Source organism: Hyla sarda, chromosome 2, assembly GCF_029499605.1.
Source record: "Hyla sarda isolate aHylSar1 chromosome 2, aHylSar1.hap1, whole genome shotgun sequence".
Lineage (NCBI taxonomy): Eukaryota > Metazoa > Chordata > Amphibia > Anura > Hylidae > Hyla > Hyla sarda.
In genome coordinates this window covers 492,574,560-492,596,597 of record NC_079190.1, presented here as the reverse complement: position 1 = coordinate 492,596,597, position 22,038 = coordinate 492,574,560, and the positions used below count along the sequence as shown (strand labels likewise).

The window sequence follows — 22,038 nt, the reverse complement described above, 5'->3', positions numbered from 1 at the left end:
AGCAGAAAATACCGCCCAAAATTTGAAGCCCAATTTCTCCCGATTCAGAAAACGCCCCATATGGGGGTGAAAAGTGCTCTGCTGGCGCACTACAGGTCTCAGAGGAGAAGGAGTCACATTTGGCTTTTTGAAAGCAAATTTTGCTCTGGGGGCATGCCGCATTTAGGAAGCCCCTATGGTGCCAGGACAGCAAAAAAAAAAAAAACATGGCATACCATTTTGGAAACTAGACCCCTCGGGGAACGTAACAAGGGGTTAAGTGAACCTTAATACCCCACAGGTGTTTCACGACTTTTGCATATGTAAAAAAAATAAAAATAAATTTTACCTAAAATGCCTCTTTTCCCAAAAATGTTACATTTTTAAAAAGGGTAAAAGCAGAAAATACCCCCCAAAATTTGTAACACAATTTCTCCCGAGTACGGCGATACCCCATATGTGACCCTAAACTGTTGCCTTGAAATACGACAGGGCTCCAAAGTGAGAGCGCCATGCGCATTTGAGGCCTAAATTAGGGATTGCATAGGGGTGGACATAGGGGTATTCTACACCAGTGATTCCCAAACAGGGTGTCTCCAGCTGTTGAAAAACTCCCAGCATGCCTGGACAGTCAGTGGCTATCTGGCAATACTGGGAGTAGTTGTTTTGCAACCGCTGGAGGCTCCGTTTTGGAAACAGTGGCGTACCAGACGCTTTCATTTTTATTGGGGAGGGGAGGGGGGTTGTATAGGGGTATGTGTATACGTAGTGTTTTTTACTTTTTATTGTGTGTTAGTGTAGTGTTTTTAGGGTACAGTCGCATGGGCGGGGGTTCACAGTAGTTTCTCGCTGGCAGTTTGAGCTGCGGCAGAAATTTTGCCGCACCTCAAACTTGCAGCTGGATACTTACTGTAATCCTCCGCCCATGTGAGTGTACCCTGTACGTTCACATTGGGGGGGGGGGGAACATCCAGCTGTTGCAAAACTACAACTCCCAGCATGTACGGTCTATCAGTGCATGCTGGGAGTTGTAGTTTTGCAACAGCTGGAGGCACACTGGTTGTGAAACACAGAGTTTGGTAACAAACTCAGTGTTTTGCAACCAGTGTGCCTTCAGCTGTTGCAAAAGCTACAACCCCCAGCATGTACGGACAGCGGAAGGGCATGCTGGGTCTTGTAGTTATGCAACAGCTGGAGGCATACTACTTTGGCTGGGGATGCTGGGGACTGTAGTTATGCAACAGCTGGAGACACACTGGTTTGCTACATAACTCAGTGTGCCTTCAGCTGTTGCAAAACTACAACTCCCAGCAGTCACCGACAATCAACGGGCATGCTGGGAGTTGTAGTTATGCAACCAGCAGATGCACTACTACAACTCCCAGCATGCACTTTAGCTGTTGGTGCAAGCTGGGAGTTGTAGTTACACAACAGCTGAAGGTACACTTTTCCATAGAAAAAATGTGCCTCCAGCTGTTGCAAAACTACAAGTCCCAGCATGCCCATAAGGGCATGCTGGGAGTTGTGGTGGTCTGCCTCCTGCTGTTGCATAACTCCAGCTCCCAGCATGCCCTTTTTGCTAAGCAACAGCAGGAGGCTGTCACTCACCTCAAACGATCCTCGCCGCATAGGTCAGTCCCTCGTCGTCTCCGCCGCGGCCGTCGCTCCTGGGGCCCCGATCCCAACATTGACGCCGGGGATCGGGGTCCCCAGCACCCGGGGTGCACGTCCCGCACCCGCTCACGTCCTCCGGAAGAGGGGCGGAGCGGGTTGCGGGAGTGACACCCGCAGCAGGCGCCCTGATTGGTCGGCCGGTAATCCGGCCGACGAATCAGGGCGATCGTGAGGTGGCACCAGTGCCACCTCACCCCTGCAGGCTCTGGCTGTTCGGGGCCGTCGGAGATGGCCCCGAACAGCCTGTAATTCCGGGTCACCGGGTCACTGGAGACCCGATTGACCCGGAATCTGCCGCAGATCGCTGGACTGAATTGTCCAGCGATCTGCGGCCATCGCCGACATGGGGGGGCATAATGACCCCCCTGGGCGATATGCCCCGATGCCTGCTGAACGATTTCAGCAGGCATCGGGCACCGGCTCCCCTCCGGCTAGCGGCGGGGGGCCGGGATTTGACAGGACGTACTCAAACGTCCTGAGTCCTTAAGGACTCGGAAAAGGGGACGTTTGAGTACGTCCTGCGTCCTTAAGGGGTTAAAGGATAGGGGATAAGATGTCTGATCACGGGGGTACTGCCGCTGCACTCTCTGTGCAGCACCCGGCGTTCATTTAGAATGCTGGGTGCGGGTCGTGATGTCATGGCCACACCCCATGTGGCATCACATCACGCCCCCTCAATGCAAGTCTATGGGAGGGGGCGTGGTGGATCACGACCCTCGCCGCCCCTTCAAGCGTTCGGAACAAAATGTTCCGAATGCTGGGGCAGCGGAGTACCCCTTTAACATCATTCTATTACACCTTATTGGGTTCCAGGCCTTGCTGGGGATTGTAGTTGTACAGTCATGGCCGTAAATGTTGGCACCCCTGACATTTTTCTAGAATATGAAGTATTTCTCACAGGAAAGGATTGCAGTAACACATGTTTTGCTATACACATGTTTATTCCCTTTGTGTGTATTGGATCTAAACCAAAAAAGGGAGGAAAAAAAGCAAATTGGACAGAATGTCACACCAAACTCCAAAAATGGGCTGAACAAAATTATTGGCACCCTTAACTTAATATTTGGTTGCACACCCTTTGGAAAAAATTACTGAAATCAGTGGCTTCCTATAACCATCAATAAGCTTCTTACACCTCTCAGCTGGAATGTTGGACCACTCTTCCTTTGCAAACTGCTCCAGGTCTCTCCTATTGGAAGGCGCCTTTTTCCAACAGCAATTTTAATGTGGTGTCCCGGCACCGTATTTCATACTGTGCCATGGTAAGGGGGGTCCCCAAAATCAGAGTTCCTAGGACTGTCGGGTCCGCTTCCCTAGTTAGCCCCTAGTTACCCCTTAGTAAGTTAATATTTATAGATATTATCATTGTAAATATGTATATTGTCTTACTCACTTGTTTAGCGTCGCAGGACCTGCGGGTCATGTGACTTGGTTCAGAACTCTATGGTATGTTGAAGGACCTTAGGTGGTTCTTGTGTCACATGTTCACCCACAATGCCGTGTAACGGTGAGTGACAGTTGTTATGGACCAATCCAAAACGGCCAGCCCCTGCCCATATAAGGGAGCTGCGGCCATTAATCGCTATCTTGGGTTGCTGTCACTGAACGAGGTAGGACCTCCGCAACTTTCAAGTATGTTTACTAGGCCAAAGCCTTGCGGCCTCGGCCTATACCACAGCAGTTATATATCTATAATTCCCCGCTACTCTCCGCAAGATCACTGGACCTAAACGCACCCCTAAATCCAGCGGATCTAATCGGAACAGAATCTTCCTAAAGCTAAACTGAGCTTATCTGATCCCAACCAACTGTCAATCGCTGCTCAACTAGAAATAGACTCTGTTATCTGGACTGTTATTGATATTGCCTGCTACCGAAAATCTTCAGTAAAAGTTCCTGCAAGTTTCAGTTAAACAGTGGTTGTGGATAATCCATTTATTTCACACTCACCTATCGCTCTTGGGAAGGGTGGCGATAGGCCCTAGCAACATTACAGTATTTAACCCTCTCCCTGGTGTCACGAGTGACAAGGGTTAACAGCTCCCTTTATTATCCCGAACAGCAACACCCCAACTACCCTACATACCCCCGAGGCGTACCACATTAAGATCTCTTCACAGGTGATCAATGGGATTTAGATCTGAACTCATTGCTGCCACTTCAGAACTCTCCAGCACTTTGTTGCCATCCATTTCTGGGTGTTTTTTGACGTATGTTTGGGGTCATTGTCCTGCTGGAAGACCCAAGATCTCGGACGCAAACCCAGCTTTCTGACACTGGGCTGTACAGTGCAACCCAAAATCCATTGGTAATCCTCAGATTTCATGATGCCTTGCACACATTCAAGGCCCCCAGTGCCAGAGGCAGCAAAACAACCCCAAAACATCATTGACCCTCCACCATATTTCACTGTAGGTACTGTGTTCTTTTCTTTGTAGGCCTCATTCCGTTTTCGGTAAACAGTAGAATGATGTGCTTTACCAAAAAGCTCTATCTTGGTCTCATCTGTCCACAAGACGTTTTCCCAGAAGGATTTTGGCTTACTCAAGTTCATTTTGGCAAAATGTAGTCTTGCTTTTTTATGTCTGTGTCAGCAGTGAGGTCCTCCTGGGTCTCCTTCATAGCGTTTCATTTCATTTAACTGTCGACGGATGGTTCGCACTGACACTGATGCTCCCTGAGCCTGCAGGACAGCTTGAATATCTTTGGAACTTGTTTGGGGCTGCTTATCCACAATCCGGACTATCCTGTCTTGACACCTTTCATCAATTTTTCTCTTCCGTCCACACCCAGGGAGATTAGCTACAGTGCCATGGATTGCAAACTTCTTGATAATGTTGAGCACTGTGGACAAAGGCAAATCTAGATCTCTGGAGATGGACTTGTAACTTGAGATTGTTGATATTTTTCCACAATTTTGGTTCTCAAGTCCTCAGACAGTTCTCTTCTCCTCTTTCTGTTGTCCATGCTTAGTGTGGCCCACACAGACAAACAATGCAAAGGCTAAGTGAACTTCTCTTCTTTTTTTATCCCAGGTGAGTTTAAAGGAGCATCACATGCTTGAAACAATCTTATTTTTCCACAATTATGAAAGGGTGCCAATAATTTTGTCCAGCCACTTTTTGGAGTTTGGTGACATTATGGCCAATTTGCTTTTTTTCCCCTCCCTTTTTTGGTTTAGTTCCAATACACACAAAGGGAATAAACATGTGTATAGCAAAGCATGTGTTACTGCAATCCTTTCCTGTGAGAAATCCTTCATTTTCTTGAAAAATTTCAGGGGTGCCAACATTTACGGCCATGACTGTACAATCACTAGAGGCCAATAGCGTATCTTCATGGGGGCAGGTAACACTCACTTTTCTTCCCATAAGGAGTGTCTTAGGTTTCATACTGTTCATCACCATTTCATAAGAGGCCGAAACTGTGGTCAGACCGGCACGGTGCATACTTATCAATTTTGTCATTGTTGTTTTCTCCTTCACTTTGAAACTAAATGAAATGCGCAAAATGTGAAATAAATCAGAGACCGAGCATTCCGGGTGACTCATAGACAAACATTGCTAGAAAAGCCTTGAAGACTGTACATGCAGCGTATTGTCAGAGCCGCCATGACAGGATGTGTCATACTCTACCAGCTGGTGACTCGAGCACCGACCATGACTGGTGAATGAGCCGCTTATTGAGCCAATATAAATCAGTCCTGAGGGCCCCATATAAAGCTATGGCATAGTAATACACTGCATTAAATCAAGGGGTCACAGCTGTCTGGGCATGCTGGGATTTGTAGTTTTGCACCAACTGGGGGCACTCTGGTTTGGAAACACTGAGCTGGAGAAATACTTCGCAGATCAATGTTGAAAAGCTGTGTTCCCCAACCTGCAGCTGTCACAAAACTACATTTTTTACGCCTTTATCTATATATACATACATATTCCTCAATAGTGTTGCTCGCGAATATTCGCAATTCGAATATTATCCGCGAATATCGCATATTCGCGAATTCGCGAATTTCACGAATATAGCGCTATATATTCGTAATTACGAATATTCGTTTTTTTTTTGTTTGTTTTTTTCTTCACAGTGCACATCACAGTGATCATCCCTCTCTGCTTCCAGCTTGTGTGGTGTAAAGAAGGCTGTAATACTACTGTGTGAGACTGGCGTGCGAAAATTCGCATATGCAAATTTTGTATGTGCAAATTTTCACATAAGTTAATTTTCGCGTATGCGAACTTTCGCATATGCGAAAATAAAACGAGGATATAACGAATATGCGAATATTCGCGAATATATGACGAATATTCGTCCATATATTCGCGAATATTCGCGAATTCGAATATGGCCTATGCCGCTGAACACTATTCCTCAACACTGTCGGCAGCCAACGACTGTCCAGGCATGCTGGGAATTGTAGTTTTGCAAAAGCTGGAGGTACACAGTATGGAGACCTAGGCTTTTACAGGGGTACTATGGTGGAAATGTCTTTTATTTTTTATTTCTTTAAATCAACTGGTGCCAGAAAGTTATACACATTGGTAAATTACTTCTATATAAAAATCTTAATCCTTCCAGTACTTATCAGAAGAAGTTGTGAAGTTCTTCTCTGTCTGACCACGGTGCTCTCTGCTGCCATCTCTGTCTGTGTCAGGAACTGTCCAGAGCAGAAGAGGTTTGCTACAGGGATTCTCTCCTGCTCTGGACAGTTCCTGACATGAACAGAGGTGGCAGCAGAGAGCACTGTGGTCAGACTGGAAAGAACTACACAACTTCCTCTGGAGCAAATAGCAGCTGATAAGTGCTGGAAGGATTAAGGATTTTTATATAGAAGTCATTTACAAGTCTAAAGTAAATACAAAAAGGGACACGTACGTGTGCACTCACCGCAAAGTAGAGACAATCAGACAAAACTGCCGGCGTAGCCTCCGAGAGCCACACGCCAGCGCCGATGCCGAGACCCGGCACCCCATTACCTGACCTTCACACCTGATTGTCTCTACTTTGCGGTGAGTGCACGTACGTGTCCCTTTTTGTATTTACTTTGAATACTTCATACTATTGTATGTGCACCCCGCAGGAGACACTGACATAGGTCACCGAGGACCGTTCTACTGATTATAAGGTGATACAGTGGTCCCTCAAGTTACAATATTAATCGGTTCCAGGACGGCCATTGTATGTTGAAACCATTGTATGTTGAGACCAGAACTCTATGGAAACCTGGTAATTGGTTCTGAAGCCCCAAAATGTCATCCAAATATAGGAAAAAGTGAGAATTAAAGAAAAATAAGTAGATAACTAAAATAGATAAAGCAAATCCTTACATATAAAAGTAAGAAAGATCTGCTGGGAGCTGTAAATTACTGTCTATGTCAGAGTTGGCTGTCCGGGCATGCTGGGAGTTGTAGTTTTGCAACAGCTGGAGGCCCCCTGGTTGGGAAACAATGGTTTATGTAGGGGACAGGAGCTTCTTCAGGGTCCTATACAGTACACAGTGTCCCAAATGGAGCCCCCTTACTTGGTGTCCAAAGGAGCAGCTAACCCTGGTACAGGTAAGGAGTAGTACAGAACATGTTATTCCTCCCTGTACTGTAGGGGGCGCTACCAGACAGCCATTCAGTGTTTGCACTTCAGTAATAGAGGTGATTTACCAGTAAAATGTCCATTCTGATTGGTCAGTTCCTCCACTTGTGACACGTTTCACAGATCTGGAGTGTCCGTAACATTGTATGTTGAGTCTGGTTTCAAGTTACGATGGTCCGGAAAAGACCATTGTATGTTGAAACTATTGTATGTTGAGGCCATTGTAAGTTGAGGGATCACTGTATTGTTCCTAAGAGTGCTCTCCCCTTTTCTCCTGCGTTTGTGGTTAATTTACAAATCTTTTTTTTTTTTTCTTCTTTTTTTCTGCCGCTGAGTACCCCTTTATCATGCCGTGACAAAAGTTTTGATCGGTCGGGGTATCGGTGCTGAGACCCCCACTGATCAGGAGAAGGGAGAAGAGAGCTGTAGTGCGCTTCACTCCCCTATTCTTTGCCTTCTCCATCCAGCTTTCCTGGAGAATGCTGTGAGCTATTATGTACATTCCCAACTCGTTCTCCTGATCGGTAGGGGTCCCAGCACTAAGACCCCGACCGATCCAAACTTTTGACATGTCTCTGCGACATGTTTAAATTTTTTTTTTTTTTTTACGACAGGCACACTTTTAGTTTTCGGATTGGAATTGTGAATGCCTGGCAGAAGGAGTGGGTGAACTTTGTTCTGTGTATCTTCTGGGGAGCGCCCTTAACAAGTACTGACTAATCATCCCGAGCACCCAGCCTGCTGTTTACACCTCTGACCTGACTTCACTGTCTGTGTTTTTTGCTCTGTCTGACTTTTCTTGCTGCCTCATTTCACCTTCACCATTCCTCCGCATCCATGCAGAACGGCAGAGCAAGTGCCAGGGAGACATAAAGGAACCTGCAAAAACACCTGCTCACTACTTATATTCTGATGCTTCTTACACCGGCTATAATAAAGAACGAACACAGACGTACGCCATGGAATTGCACCCGAGCGATTGTCTCTTGTGCTTCTATTATCTGAATTTTTCAAGCAAGAAGCATCCTATAAGGCTATGCGCAGACAGTGGAATTTCCGCTGAAAATGACCGCCCATAGTCTTCAATGGGATTCTGCTGTGTTTTGAGAACATAGAATTACGCCAAAATTCTGCTGCAATTCCAGTGGAATTACGCAATTCTGCAATTTCGTTCAGCAACCTTTGCTGAACGAAATTTGTGCAGCATTGTGGATTTTCCTCCATCTAAACATAGCCCAGCAATGCCACGTACTGCGCTCATGTGCTGCACTTATTTTTTTTGGCTTCAAAAGAGCCAAATTGGCTGAAATATTCCTGTATTTTGCCTATGTTGAAATACATATGAAAAAAAAAATGTATCTTTGGTGCCTTGGATTCTCTGGGTCATTTACCATGCTGGGTTGTGTTGCGCCCAATTAGGGGGTACTGTGTGCAGGAAGTTTGGATATGTTCGTGGCGCCAGGACACCGTTAACCCACACGGTTCAAGGAAACAACAGCTTCTCCTGGGCCAGGCGCAGGATAATAAATACACCGATGCCAGGTTAGGGATAACTGTCTCTTTACTTTGCTGAAGGTAGCAGAACTTAAACAATACAGTCTTCTGTGCAGAGGGATGGGCAGAGTGGAACCCGGGGAGCCTGTAGCTTTGCTGGGAGTCATAGTAGTGGCTGATGAACACAGTTTTGAGAATAGAAGTGGCACATGCTGAATTGGAAGACTTAACCTGAATGAAGTAGAGATTTCCCCAAGTACTTTGCTTACCGCCAGGCTTTGACAGTTCACCTGCGCGCTGGGGTTTCCTGAGATTTGGCGTGACTGTGGAATTTAGTAGACTTCTCTTGTCCCTTGGCTTCTCCTCTTGGTACCTCAGCTTACAAGCTGGATCACACTCTCCTTTGACTCCTCTGACTTAGCACTAGCCAAACTCTCTCTGAGCTTCAAACTGAACAACTCCCCCCCCCACACTATATAAGGGGTGATTTAGGGGTCTCCCATGGGATAACAGGGTCACTTGGTCACTCTGCCACAAGCCCTTAAGGCAGTGTTTCCCAACTAGGGTACCTCCAGCTGTTGCAAAACTACAACTCCCAGCATGCCCGGACAGCCTTTGGCTGCATTGAGGGGACGAGGCGTGATGTCATTAAGGGGGTGGGGCTATGACGTCACAAGCTCCCGGTGCAGGCTCCAGCGTTTGGAACAGTTTGTTCCAAACGCTGAGCAGCGGAGTACTCCTTTAAAGGGGACTGTAATGGGTGCCATATTGGTCCTTACCCATCATTCTCAGAAAAGTTGCAGCTGAGGGGCACAGGAGACCCTCACCGATCACACACATCCTATGTATTAACATTTTGTCAAAAAGAATCTTCTAGATCCAGATTGTGTCCAGTGCACTAGTTGAGATGTTTATGTAGATCTGTATGAAGGAGAAGCTGGGCTCTGTCCAGTCAGCACAATTGTTAGCAAAGAACAATGCCACAAGCCTGGTACATACCTAAAGGGTATCGTATCCCGTCACTCAAGAATTACAGCAGCGTTCCTCATACCGAACGCTAAAGCCATGACGTCTTTACTACTCATTTACATACCAAATATCAGCCCTGGGGACAAACTCAGATTTATACGCAAACATTCCCAGAATGAACATAGTGAAGCAATAAATGGTCTCATACATTATTCCACCATTGCCTCTCTCCTGCGTCCTTTCTTTTTGGGCAGATCATCTGACCATGGGGGCCAATCACTTCCGGCCATGGGGACATTACTGTCTCTGCTGTGTCCCCTCTTTTATAACACATTACTGCCCCCTCTTTTGAAGCACCTGAGCTGACCATGACTGCCAACTACTACCTGCAATGGTGACATCACTCTCCCATGTCCCTTCTTTTTAGATATGTCACCTAATCATAGCAGCCAACCACCGTATCCCATTATGACATCAATATGTCTCGCTTGTGCTCTCTTTTTTATGCACCTGACCTGACCATAGCAGCCAACCACTGTCCGCCATTGTGACATCCCTGTCTCTGCTGTGTTCCCTCTTTTAGGGCATGTGACCTGACCATGACATCCAACCACTGCCTGCTATGGTGACATTACTATGTTACTCCTGTGACCCCTTTTTTAAGCACCTGACCATGACTGTGACAGCCAACCACTTTCTGCCATGGCTACATCACTACCATTCCCCGTGTCCCCTTTTTGTGAGACCCTATCATGACAGCCAACCATTATTTGCCATGGTGACATTACTATCTCTCCCATGTCCCTTCTTTGTAGGTATGTCACCTTACCATAGCAGCCAACCACGGTCTGCCATGATGACAACACTATGTCTCTCTTGTGCCCTTTTTTTATGCACCTGACCATGCGGCCAACCACTGTCTGCCATGGTGACATCATTTTGTGTCCTCTTTTTGGGCATGTGACCTGACCATGCGGCCAACCACTACGTGCCATGGTGACATCACTATGTCTTTCCAGTGTCCCTTTTTGAGCATGTTACCTGACCATAGCAGCCGATCACTGCCTGCTCTATTCCCAACACTACGTATGACGTGTCCTGTCTGTCCAATGACCTTTCCCCTTAGGATTAGTGTTGAGCGCGAATATTTGAAATGCAAATTTTTACCGTACATATCGGCACTTCACGATTTCGCAAATATTTACAATATAGTGATATATATTCGTAATGACGAATATTAGTTTTTTTTGTGAACATGCGAATATATGCAAATATTTGCGAATATCGGCACATCCAGAGGACACTGATCCCTCCCTTCTTTTAGGTGAAAGATATAATTGTGCATGCGCACTATGCAAATTTCATTACAAATTTAAAAAAGAACAAACATAGCGAATATGCGAATTTCGTGAACGTAGGACGAATATTCGTCCATACATTCGCGAAATATCTTAAATTCGAATATGGCACCTGCCGCTTATCACTACTTAGGATATGGCATAAATATGGATGAAATGTTCCTATGGCCTAGGTATACACCAGGCCAAGCAATGCCAGTGACAGGGGACAATGTAACAATCTAAATGTTTTTTCTTACTTTTTTGGTGCCATGATGCCAAGTTTTTGACCTTTTTTGAATGTGAATTAGCACCACAATACAGCCAAAAACTTGTAAAATATGAGGGAGATTTATCAAAACCTGTGCAAAGGAAAAGTTGCTGAGTTGCCCATAGCAACCAATCAGATCGCTTCTTTCATTTTCTAACAAGACCTCTGCAAAATGAAAGAAGCCATCTGATTGGTTGCTATGGGTAACTGGGCAACTTTTTCTCTAGACAGGTTTTCATAAATCTCCCCCTATAAGTCCTATTTTTTTCACTGGAAATACACACTGTAGGGAATCAATAAAATGTCCCATATTCTGCATGGAATATGCATTGGAAATTCAGGACACAAACCAAGACCCATTTACTGGAGCTAAATGTGTGGACATAGGGGGAGATTTATCAAAACCTTTCCAGAGAAAAAGTTGCTGAGTTGCCCATAGCAACCAATCAGATCGCTTCTTTCATTTTGCAGAGGCCTTGTTAAAAATGAAAGAAGCGATCTGATTGGTTGCTATGGGCAACTTTTCCTCTAGACAGGTTTTGATAAATCTCCCCCTTATAGAGTAAGGCTGCATTCACACCACGTTTTTGCAATACAGTTCCCGTCCGTATCAGGTTTATGATGAAAAATGGATTCCTCAAAAGCTGACTAAACTGTATCAAAACGTGTGTACAAATTTCCACCCGTATACAGTTAAAAACCGTATACGGTTTGAAAAATTATGTCCGGTTGCATCCGTTTTTTAAGAAATAACGTATACGTTTTAAATTTTTCACTCCATTTTGAATAAAGTTTCACTTGTTTGATTGAAATTCCAAGAAAATAAACTGTGCAAAGTCAAAAACCGTATGGTGAAAACCGGATGGAACCGTACGCACATACGGTTCTGTACGGTTCCCATTGACTCCCATGTTAAAAAAAAATGTACACGGTTTAATACAGTTTTTCACCCGGACCAAAAACGGAGTAGACTATGGTTTTGGGTATGGGGAAAAAAAAAACTGACCAAACCATACAGGATGCAAAACGGACACAACCTGATGCATCTTTTGGCATACGGTTTTCAATGGAGAGTCAATGCATACGGTTTTCAATACGGTTCCGTACGGTTTTCACATTGAAAACGTATACGGGAACTGTATTGCAAAAACGTGGTGTGAATGCACCCTTATACTATGAAATCCGAGGCCGCCCTCAAAGCCTCCATGCGGACCCATACTAAAGGTGAAGATGCACTTTGCGGATAGTAAAAATAAATAATACAAAGCCCTTTTCTCCAGGGTTTTTCTTTTTTCTTTTGTAGAAATCATTTTGTCGATCATTCATGGTGGATCCTAATGAAAGGATAAATATTTCATACTCACTAAGTACCGCGACTGGAGCTCTTCCTCGAAACATCAATACGACTTCCCCCAGGTTCAGCAGCTATTTGGCAACGATCAGCAATGAGATGAGATGGACGTATCCATTTATACCGGTGGTTTCAACTGTGGCCCTCTAGATGTTGCGAAATTTCAACTCCCAGCATGCCCGGACAGCCGTTGGCTGTCCGGGCATGCTGGGAGTTGAAGTTTTGCAACATCTGGGGGGGCCACAGTTTGTGACCCTTGATCTACATAGAGCCCCAGGACCGAACAGAATGGGAGGGGAGGAGGCACATGACAGGGGTGGGATGAGGAGCATCGAGGGGTTAATGAGGGGTTAATGTAAAGAGCGGGAGATAGAAGGGGTGGAGCGAGAAAGGGTAAAACAAAAGGGGAAGACCGGAAGAGGAGAAGTCAGTTGGGGAACAGACAAGAAGTTAGGTTGTCCCGTCCGCCCATGTTTATTGGCCCATGTGGGTGTGAAGGAGAGGGTGTATTGTCGCAGAAAAGGGGGAACTTGGAGGCATTTCTTGGAAAGTGGTGGCAGCGGCCCAGTTATACCGGCCCCTGGTGGAGCTGGGATAGGACCCAGCTGGTCGTGGCAGTATACTCTCCAAAGGTGGGGCCCTTGGGTCAGGGGGTGAGGCGACTAAGGGAACAGTAGGAGAAGGATTGGATTTGGTTGCCTTCAGGTCCCCCCTTATTTTGGGGCAGTTTAACATCTCAGGGGTTAAAGGGGTACTCCGCCCCTAGACATCTTATCCCCTATCAAAAGGATAGGGGATAAGATGTCAGATCGCCACGGTCCCGCTACTGGGGACCCCCGGGATCGCCCTTGCGGCACTGCACAGAGTGAGTTCGGGCAATACAGGGGCCGGAGCATCGTTACGTCACGGCTCCGCCCCTCGTGACATTACGGCCCAATACAAGTCAATGGGAGGGGGCGTGGCGGTCGTCACGCCCCCTGCCATAGACTTGCATTAAGGGGGCGGGCCGTGATGTCACGAGGGGAGGAGCCATGACGTCACGCTGCTCCGTCCCCTGTATCGCCCGTCATTACGCACAGAGCGAACTCGCTCTGTGCAGTAATGATAGCGCGGTGCCGCAGCGGGGATCCCGGGGGTCCCCAGCAGCGGAACCGCGGAGATCTGACATCTTATCCCCTATCCTTTGGATAGAGGATAAGATGTCTAGGGGCGGAGTACCCCTTTATGCACGTTTTGCACTTTTATAATTGTTATGAAGGGGTTAATGTTGTTACCCCGAAAATTTTAGGATAATGTGAACATATATATATCTTTATATGAAATGTTTCATAAAAATGGGTCCGCTGTGGCCGTTTCTACCACAAAACAGGTGTCAGTGTCTTATTGTGAGGAGGGTGGGGTACTAGTAGGCGAGCGGATCTAGACGATCCCCTAGTCATGATCTGTATTATTGCCAATGGACATCACTAGATAGACTTACCCGCCCAATCCCTTCTTGTTCTCCCACAGAGGTGCCCCCTTCTATATCAGGTCAGTGCAGCCAGGAGGGGGTTGTATAGTATAGTTGATGTTGTGCCAGCTCTGTTTTGTCTCCACCAAGATTTACGGCCTTTTACTCCCTAATATAATGTAAGATGTTATGAGTGGTTCTGTGATCCCATAAATGGCCCAAACTTGCCAAGTCTCCTGGAATGTCTTAGAGGCTCCTAGGAAAAATTAGAGATCTTCTGGGCCGCCTCCTGTCCCCACTAAATACTTACCTCTTTTCATCTCTGCAGGCCACTACATCCCCAGATGTCACCTTAGACAATGCTCCACCTTAAAGGGGTAAAACTATTTTATTTTTTTTTTTTAAATCAACTGGTTCCAAAAAGTTAAACAGATTTGTAAATTACTTCTATATAAAAAATCTTAACCCTTCCAGTACTTATCAGTTGTGTAGTTATTTCCAGTCTGACCACAGTGCTCTCTGCTGACACCTTTGTCCATGTCAGGAACTGTCCAGAGTTGGAACAAATCCCCATAGCAAACCCCTCCTGCTCTGGACAGTTCCTGACATGGACAGAGGTGTCAGCAGAGAGCACTGTGGTCAGACAGAAAAGAACTACACAACTTCCTCTGTAGTATACAGCAGCTGATAAGTACTGGAAGGATTAAGATTTTTTAATAGAAGTAATCTACAAATCTGTTTAACTTTCTGGAGCCAGTTGATATGAAAAAAAAAAATTATATATATATATATATATATATATATATATATATATATATATATATATATTGTTTTCCACTAGAGTACCCCTTTAAGGAAATTGTCTGTAGTGGCACCCGGCACCCAGGAAAGAAGAGGACTTTCCCAGCGTATTCTTGTATCTGTATTAGTTTACGGTGTCTAGTCTGAGATCTGTATCTCTTTAGGTGCTCTAGTCTGGGATCTGTATCTCTTTAGGTGGTCTAGTCTGGGATCTGTATCTCTTTAGGTGGTCTAGTCTGAGATCTGTATCTCTTTAGGTGGTCTAGTCTGAGATCTGTATCTCTTTAGGTGCTCTAGTCTGGGATCTGTATCTCTTTAGGTGCTCTAGTCTGGGATCTGTATCTCTTTAGGTGCTCTAGTCTGGGATCTGTATCTCTTTAGGTGGTCTAGTCTGAGATCTGTATCTCTTTAGGTGCTCTAGTCTGGGATCTGTATCTCTTTAGGTGGTCTAGTCTGGGATCTGTATCTCTTTAGGTGGTCTAGTCTGTGATCTGTCTCTCTTTAGGTGGTCTAGTCTGGGATCTGTATCTCTTTAGTTGGTCTAATCTGGAATTTGTTTCTCTTTAGGTGGTCTAGTCTGGGATCTGTATCTCTTTAGGTGGTCTAGTCTGGAATTTGTTTCTCTTTAGGTGGTCTAGTCTGGGATCTGTATCTCTTTAGGTGGTCTAGTCTGGAATCTGTATCTCTTTAGGTGGTCTAGTCTGGGATCTGTATCTCTTTAGGTGGTCTAGTCTGTGATCTGTCTCTCTTTAGGTGGTCTAGTCTGTGATCTGTCTCTCTTTAGGTGGTCTAGTCTGGGATCTGTATCTCTTTAGGTGGTCTAGTCTGGGATCTGTATTTGATTAAGGTTCTGATCCTGTTTTATTTATTTATTTAGGGGGTCTGGTCTGGGGTCTGTATTTGTTTCGGGAGTCTGGTCTAGGGTCTGTAACAGTATAGGAGGGCCTAGTCTGGGATCAGGATTTCTTTAAGGTATCTGATATGGAGGTCTGCATTTATTTAGGTAGCCTGATATGGAGTATCTATGTGTTTATTTAGGAGGTCTGAGGTCTGTGTTTATTTAGGAGGTCTGAGGTCTGTATTTGTTTAGAGGGTCTAGTCTGGGGGTCTATATTTGTTAAGGGGGTCTGATATAGGATCTATATTTATTTAGAAGCCATGGTATGGGTCTTGTATTTAGGAGGTCTGATATGAGGTCTGTATTTGTATGTGTGATCTGGTATAGGGTCTTATATAGGGTCTGTATTTGTATGTGTGATCTGGTATAGGGTCTGATATGGGGTCTGTATTTGTATGTGTGATCTGATATAGGGTCTGATATGGGGGTCTGTATTTGTATGTGTGATCTGGTATAGAGTCTGATATAGAGTCTGTATTTGTAAGTGTGATCTGGTATAGGGTCTGATATAGGGTCTGTATTTGTATGTGTGATCTGGTATAGGGTCTGATATGGGGTCTGTATTTGTATGTGTGATCTGGTATAGGGTCTGATATAGGGTCTGTATTTGTATGTGTGATCTGGTATAGGGTCTGATATAGGGTCTGTATTTGTATGTGTGATCTGGTATAGGGTCTGATATAGGGTCTGTATTTGTATGTGTGATCTGGTATAGGGTCTGATATGGGGTCTGTATTTGTATGTGTGATCTGGTATAGGGTCTGATATAGGGTCTGTATTTGTATGTGTGATCTGGTATAGGGTCTGATATGGGGTCTGTATTTGTATGTGTGATCTGGTATAGGGTCTGATATAGGGTCTGTATTTGTATGTGTGATCTGGTATAGGGTCTGATATAGGGTCTGTATTTGTATGTGTGATCTGGTATAGGGTCTGATATAGGGTCTGTATTTGTATGTGTGATCTGGTATAGGGTCTGATATAGGGTCTGTATTTGTATGTGTGATCTGGTATAGGGTCTGATATGGGGTCTGTATTTGTATGTGTGATCTGGTATAGGGTCTGATATAGGGTCTGTATTTGTATGTGTGATCTGGTATAGGGTCTGATATGGGGTCTGTATTTGTATGTGTGATCTGGTATAGGGTCTGATATAGGGTCTGTATTTGTATGTGTGATCTGGTATAGGGTCTGATATGGGGTCTGTATTTGTATGTGTGATCTGGTATAGGGTCTGATATAGGGTCTGTATTTGTATGTGTGATCTGGTATAGGGTCTGATATAGGGTCTGTATTTGTATGTGTGATCTGGTATAGGGTCTGATATAGGGTCTGTATTTGTATGTGTGATCTGGTATAGGGTCTGATATAGGGTCTGTATTTGTATGTGTGATCTGGTATAGGGTCTGATATGGGGTCTGTATTTGTATGTGTGATCTGGTATAGGGTCTGATATAGGGTCTGTATTTGTATGTGTGATCTGGTATAGGGTCTGATATGGGGTCTGTATTTGTATGTGTGATCTGGTATAGGGTCTGATATGGGGTCTGTATTTGTTTAGGAGGTCTGGTCTTGGATTTGCATTTATTTAGGAGGTCTGGGGTCTTTGTTTAGAGGGTCTGATATAGGGTCTTTATTTGTTTAGGAGGTCTGGCATGGGGTCTGTATTTGTTTATGAGGTCTGGTCTAGGGTCTGCAAGAGGGTCTGATATAGGGTCTTTTTTTCTTAAGGATATCTGCTCGGAGGTTTGTATTTCTTTGGGAGGTCTAGGGTCTGTATCTGTATAAGGGATCTGGTCTAGAGTCTGTATTGGTTTAGGGAGTCTGGTATGACTGTATTTGTTGGGAGGTCTGGCCTGGGTCCTGTATTCATTTGGGGTATGATAAAGGGGATAATATACACTATTCATAATGCAAATGGCTTCGGGTGTGGTGTGCCCTATATCAAAGGATGGAGAATATGTTAAACATTTTGCACAGTATGCAAAACACATTGCTTAATAAAAGATGACAAGAATGAAGTGTACCAAGACATAGGTTGTAAAACAAGTCCATGACTAGGAATCCTCAATTTGAAGCCCTTTAGTGCCCATTGGATGTGATTAACTTCAATGTCAGCAGGTTCTAGATGTCTCTAGACCTAAAGTTGAGCATGGCCAATGGGATCCAAAGGGAAGCGGGCCTAAAGTAGCCACCTTTCTTCCAAAAAAATGACAGGGTCTAGCAAGCACATGTATATAACTGAAGAAATAAATCTCTATGTAGTATGTACCACAGTTGCTGGTGTGGTCACTACTGAGATACTAGAAGACCTTGTGTGCTAGTGCTGCTAGAACCCCTGCGATTAAAATATTAAACACAAACCAGCGTCCTGACGGCGTTTCACTGCATAAGCAGCGTCATCAGAGGACTGGCGGCAAGTGAAACCCGGAAGTGTGACCTGTCCCTTTATAACCTAACCCTGCGTCATCATTAATTGCCCTTTACCCCCTGTATGGCGTTATCCTACCAATAGCAATGTTATACTGTGATCACATGTATTGGAATAACCAATGACATCTTTTGCGCAATTAAGGACATGCTGCCTATACCTCCAATGCTCTATCGGAGTGCCCGTCACGTGATGTAAACACTGGGGGCGTCATCATGACGCGTCGCGCATCATCCCCGCGTGACGGGAACAGCCGCTGTCTGCTGCGAATGTCTGTCTGTGCGTGCATGGCACCGGACTTGTATATCGGGATGGAAGGAATGCTGTCACTGCGCGTGCGTGAGTGAGCATGACAGAGAACTTAGTGTTAGAAACACGTTATAAATCGTGAGTACACTGATGACTATTGATATGTGTGTATGTTACGGCCCCAAAGAGCTCCCACTATTATAGCTGCGATTGCTGATATATCAAAACCAGTATTCTATGATTGGCAGATTGCTTTTGAAAAGTGATAGCAGTCAGTGGTGGCCTAAATGGATTTATATAAGAACCTGTATAAAGACAATAGGACTGCTACCAATAAATTTATTTATCAAAAAAAGATGCAATTACTAATATAACTATGGAGCATGGAGGCGCTACCAGGAGACAGGCCAGTACATCAGGAGACGTGGAGGAGGCCGTAGGAGGGCATCAACCCAGCAGTAGGACCGCTACCTCTACCTTTGTGCAAGGAGGAGCACTGCCAGAGCCCTGCAAAATGACCTCCAGCAGGCCACAAATGTTCAGGTGTCCACTCGATCAGAAACAAACTCCAGGAGGGTGGTATGAGGGCCCGACGTCCACAGGTGGGGGGCGTGCTTATAGCCCAACACCATGTAGGACGCTTGGCATTTGCCAGAGAACACCAAGATTGGCAAATTCACCACTGGCGTCCTGTGCACCTTCACAGATGAAAGCAGGTTCACACTAAGCACATGTGACAGATGCGAGTCTGGAGACGCCATGAAGAATGTTCTGCTGCCTGCAACATCCTCCAGCATGACCAGCTTGGTAATGGGTCAGTAATGGTGTGGGGTAGCATTTCTTTGGGGGACCACACAGCCCTCCATGTGCTTGCCAGAGGTAGCCTGACTGCCATTAGGTACCGAGATGAGATCCTCAGACCCCTTGTGAGACTATATGCTGATGCAGTTGGCCCTGGGTTCCTCCTAATGCAAGACAATGCTAGACCTCATGTGGCTGGAGTGTGTCAGCAGTTCCTGCAAGAGGAAGGCATTGATGCTATGGACTGGCCCGCCCGTTCTCCAGACCTGAATCCGATTGAGCACATCTGGGACATCATGTCTCGCTCCAGCCACCAATGCCACATTGCACCACAGACTGTCCAGGAGTTGGCGGATGCTTTAGTCCAGGTCTGGGAGGACATCCCTCAGGAGACCATCCGCCACCTCATCAGGAGCATGCCCAGGCGTTGTAGGGAGGTCATACGGGCATGTGGAGGCCACACACACTACTGAGCCTCATTGTGACTTGTTTTAAGGACATTACATAAAGTTGGATCAGTCTGTAGTGTGGTTTTCCTCTTTGATTTTGAGTGTGACTCCATATCCAGACCTCCATGGGTTGATACATTTGATTTCCATTGATAATTTTTGTGTGATTTTGTTGTCAGGGCATTCAACTATGTAAAGACGAAAGTATTTCATACAATTAGTTCATTCATTCAGATCTAGGATGTGTTAGCTTAGTGTTCCCATAGTGTTCCCTTAATTTTTTTGAGCAGTGTATTTCTGTAATAACCTGATCTTATATGTACTTCAGGGGAACTCATAATTGTTGATGTCTTAAAGGGGTACTCAGTTAAACACATTTGTAAATGACTTCTTTTTAAAAATCTCAATCCTTTTAGCACTTATTAGCAGCTTATTAGCAGGATTTTTTTTTCTTTTTGAATTTCATTTTTGTCTTGTCCACATTGCTCTCTGTTGACACCTCTGTCCGTGTCTGGAACTGTCCAGAGCAGCATAGGTTTGCTATGGGGATTTTCTCCTGCTCTGGACAGTTCCTGATACGGGCATCAGGTGTCAGCAGAGAGCGCTGTGGACAAGACAAAAAAGGAATTAAAAAAGAAAACAATTTCCTCTGTAGCATAGAGCTGCTAATAAGTACTGGAAGGGTAAAGATTATTTACAAATCTGTTTAACTTTCTGGCACCAGTTGATTTAAAAAAAAACATGTTTTCCACTGGAATACCCCTTTAAGTGTCTTCCACCGCCATTAATATTCATCTAGGGTTTGCCGTCTTGCTCCATATGACTAGGACCATATACGTCAGTGGTATTATTCATGACATGTCCCCATGGAAAGTCATTCCGGTAAAAAGGATGAAAGGCTTTTATTATCTACATAGAAATATCTTCTCACCTTAAACTATGGATGGAAAGAATGCATCCAACCTTGTGTCTGGTTTCTCCGTCTGGCTGTCTCCATCTATCCTATTGGTCTTTTCTCATGCAAACGGAGGCGAAGCATCTGCAACCTGGCATGTCGCACAATACACAATTGTTTTCCTTCCCTTCGTCTGGGCTGTAAATAGCAACAATGAGAAATTTCCACCTCTTACCATCTGCCTGAGGTGATTTCTTTATTACTCACTGTATTTCTTTATTTCATGAGTCATTAATGGGGTTCTCTACTTTGAAGAATCCCTTTCTAAAGGGTCCCCTAAAAATAAGCCAATCACGGGGTGCCTCCATGCTGGGCCTCTTATTGATCAGCCGCGATCTGATGAGAACTTGAAAGCAAGTGCTCAATTTTCCTGCAGCACCACCGCAGGTGAAACAGAGTATTGCATGTTGTTCAGTTGAATCAATAGGCTGGCCGGGGGAGATTTATTAAAACCTGTCCAGAGGAAAAGTTGCCCAGTTGCCCATAGCAACCAATCAGCTCCCTTCTTTAATTTTTAACAAGGACTCTGTGATCTGATTGGTTGCTATGGGCTACTGGGCAACTTTTCTTTTGCACAGGTTTTGATAAAACTGCCCCTCTGTCTATGTAAAGATGTCCCAGGATCTCCAAAGAGAAAGCCTCTTCCTATTCTGGCTAATAGATGGGAGTCCCAAATAGGGATTGCATATATGATATGATATTGTGTTTACCATTATCAGTGTTAAAGGGGTACTCCGGTGAAAAAGAATTTTTTCATATCCACTGGCTCCAGAAAGTTAAACAGATTTGTAAATTAAAAATAAAAAGAATTGTGCAGCTCACAATTTTCCAGCCGAGGTACAGTGGTCCCTCAACATACGATGGTAATTCGTTCCAAAGGAGCCATCGTTTGTCGAATCCATCGTATGTTGAGGGATTCGTGCAATGTAAAGTATAGGAAGCTGTACTCACCTGTCCCCGCCGCTCGAGATGGTGTCCCCGCCGCTCCCGATGGTGACCCCGGGCCTTCGCTGGGCTCTCCGCTGTCTTCTCCGGTCCTCTTCTGTCTTCTCCGGTCCTCTTCTGTCTTCTCCGGTCCTCTTCTGTCTTCTCCGGTCCTCTTCTGTCTTCTCCGGTCCTCTTCTGTCTTCTCCGGTCCTCTTCTGTCTTCTCCGGTCCTCTTCTGTCTTCTCCGGTCCTCTTCTGTCTTCCGCATGGCATTACTGGGCCTGCGTAGCGACATCATTACGCCGCTGCGTACGCCATTCCTATTGGATGGCGTGCGCAGCAGCGTATTGACGTCATCGGAGAGGGCACCCCGGAGCATCGTGGAGGGGTAAGTAATACTTACCGCACCACACGGGGAA

General features: G+C 45.2%; 1 protein-coding gene across 2 annotated transcripts in view; it reads right to left on the bottom strand.

Moving 5' to 3' along the window:
• Positions 1-20,832, bottom strand: part of ETS2 (ETS proto-oncogene 2, transcription factor) — a 147,277-nt gene extending 126,445 nt beyond the window's left edge. The window contains exon 1 of one of the 2 annotated variants that reach the window (XM_056559666.1): positions 20,701-20,832. In XM_056559666.1, the coding sequence (XP_056415641.1) occupies positions 20,701-20,734 (34 nt within the window). In that variant the 5' untranslated portion in view covers positions 20,735-20,832. Of the gene's footprint in view, positions 1-12,671; positions 12,759-20,700 lie in introns of those variants that run through there. The other variant, XM_056559665.1, reaches the window with a different exon arrangement.
• Between the last annotated feature and the right edge of the window lie 1,206 nt (positions 20,833-22,038).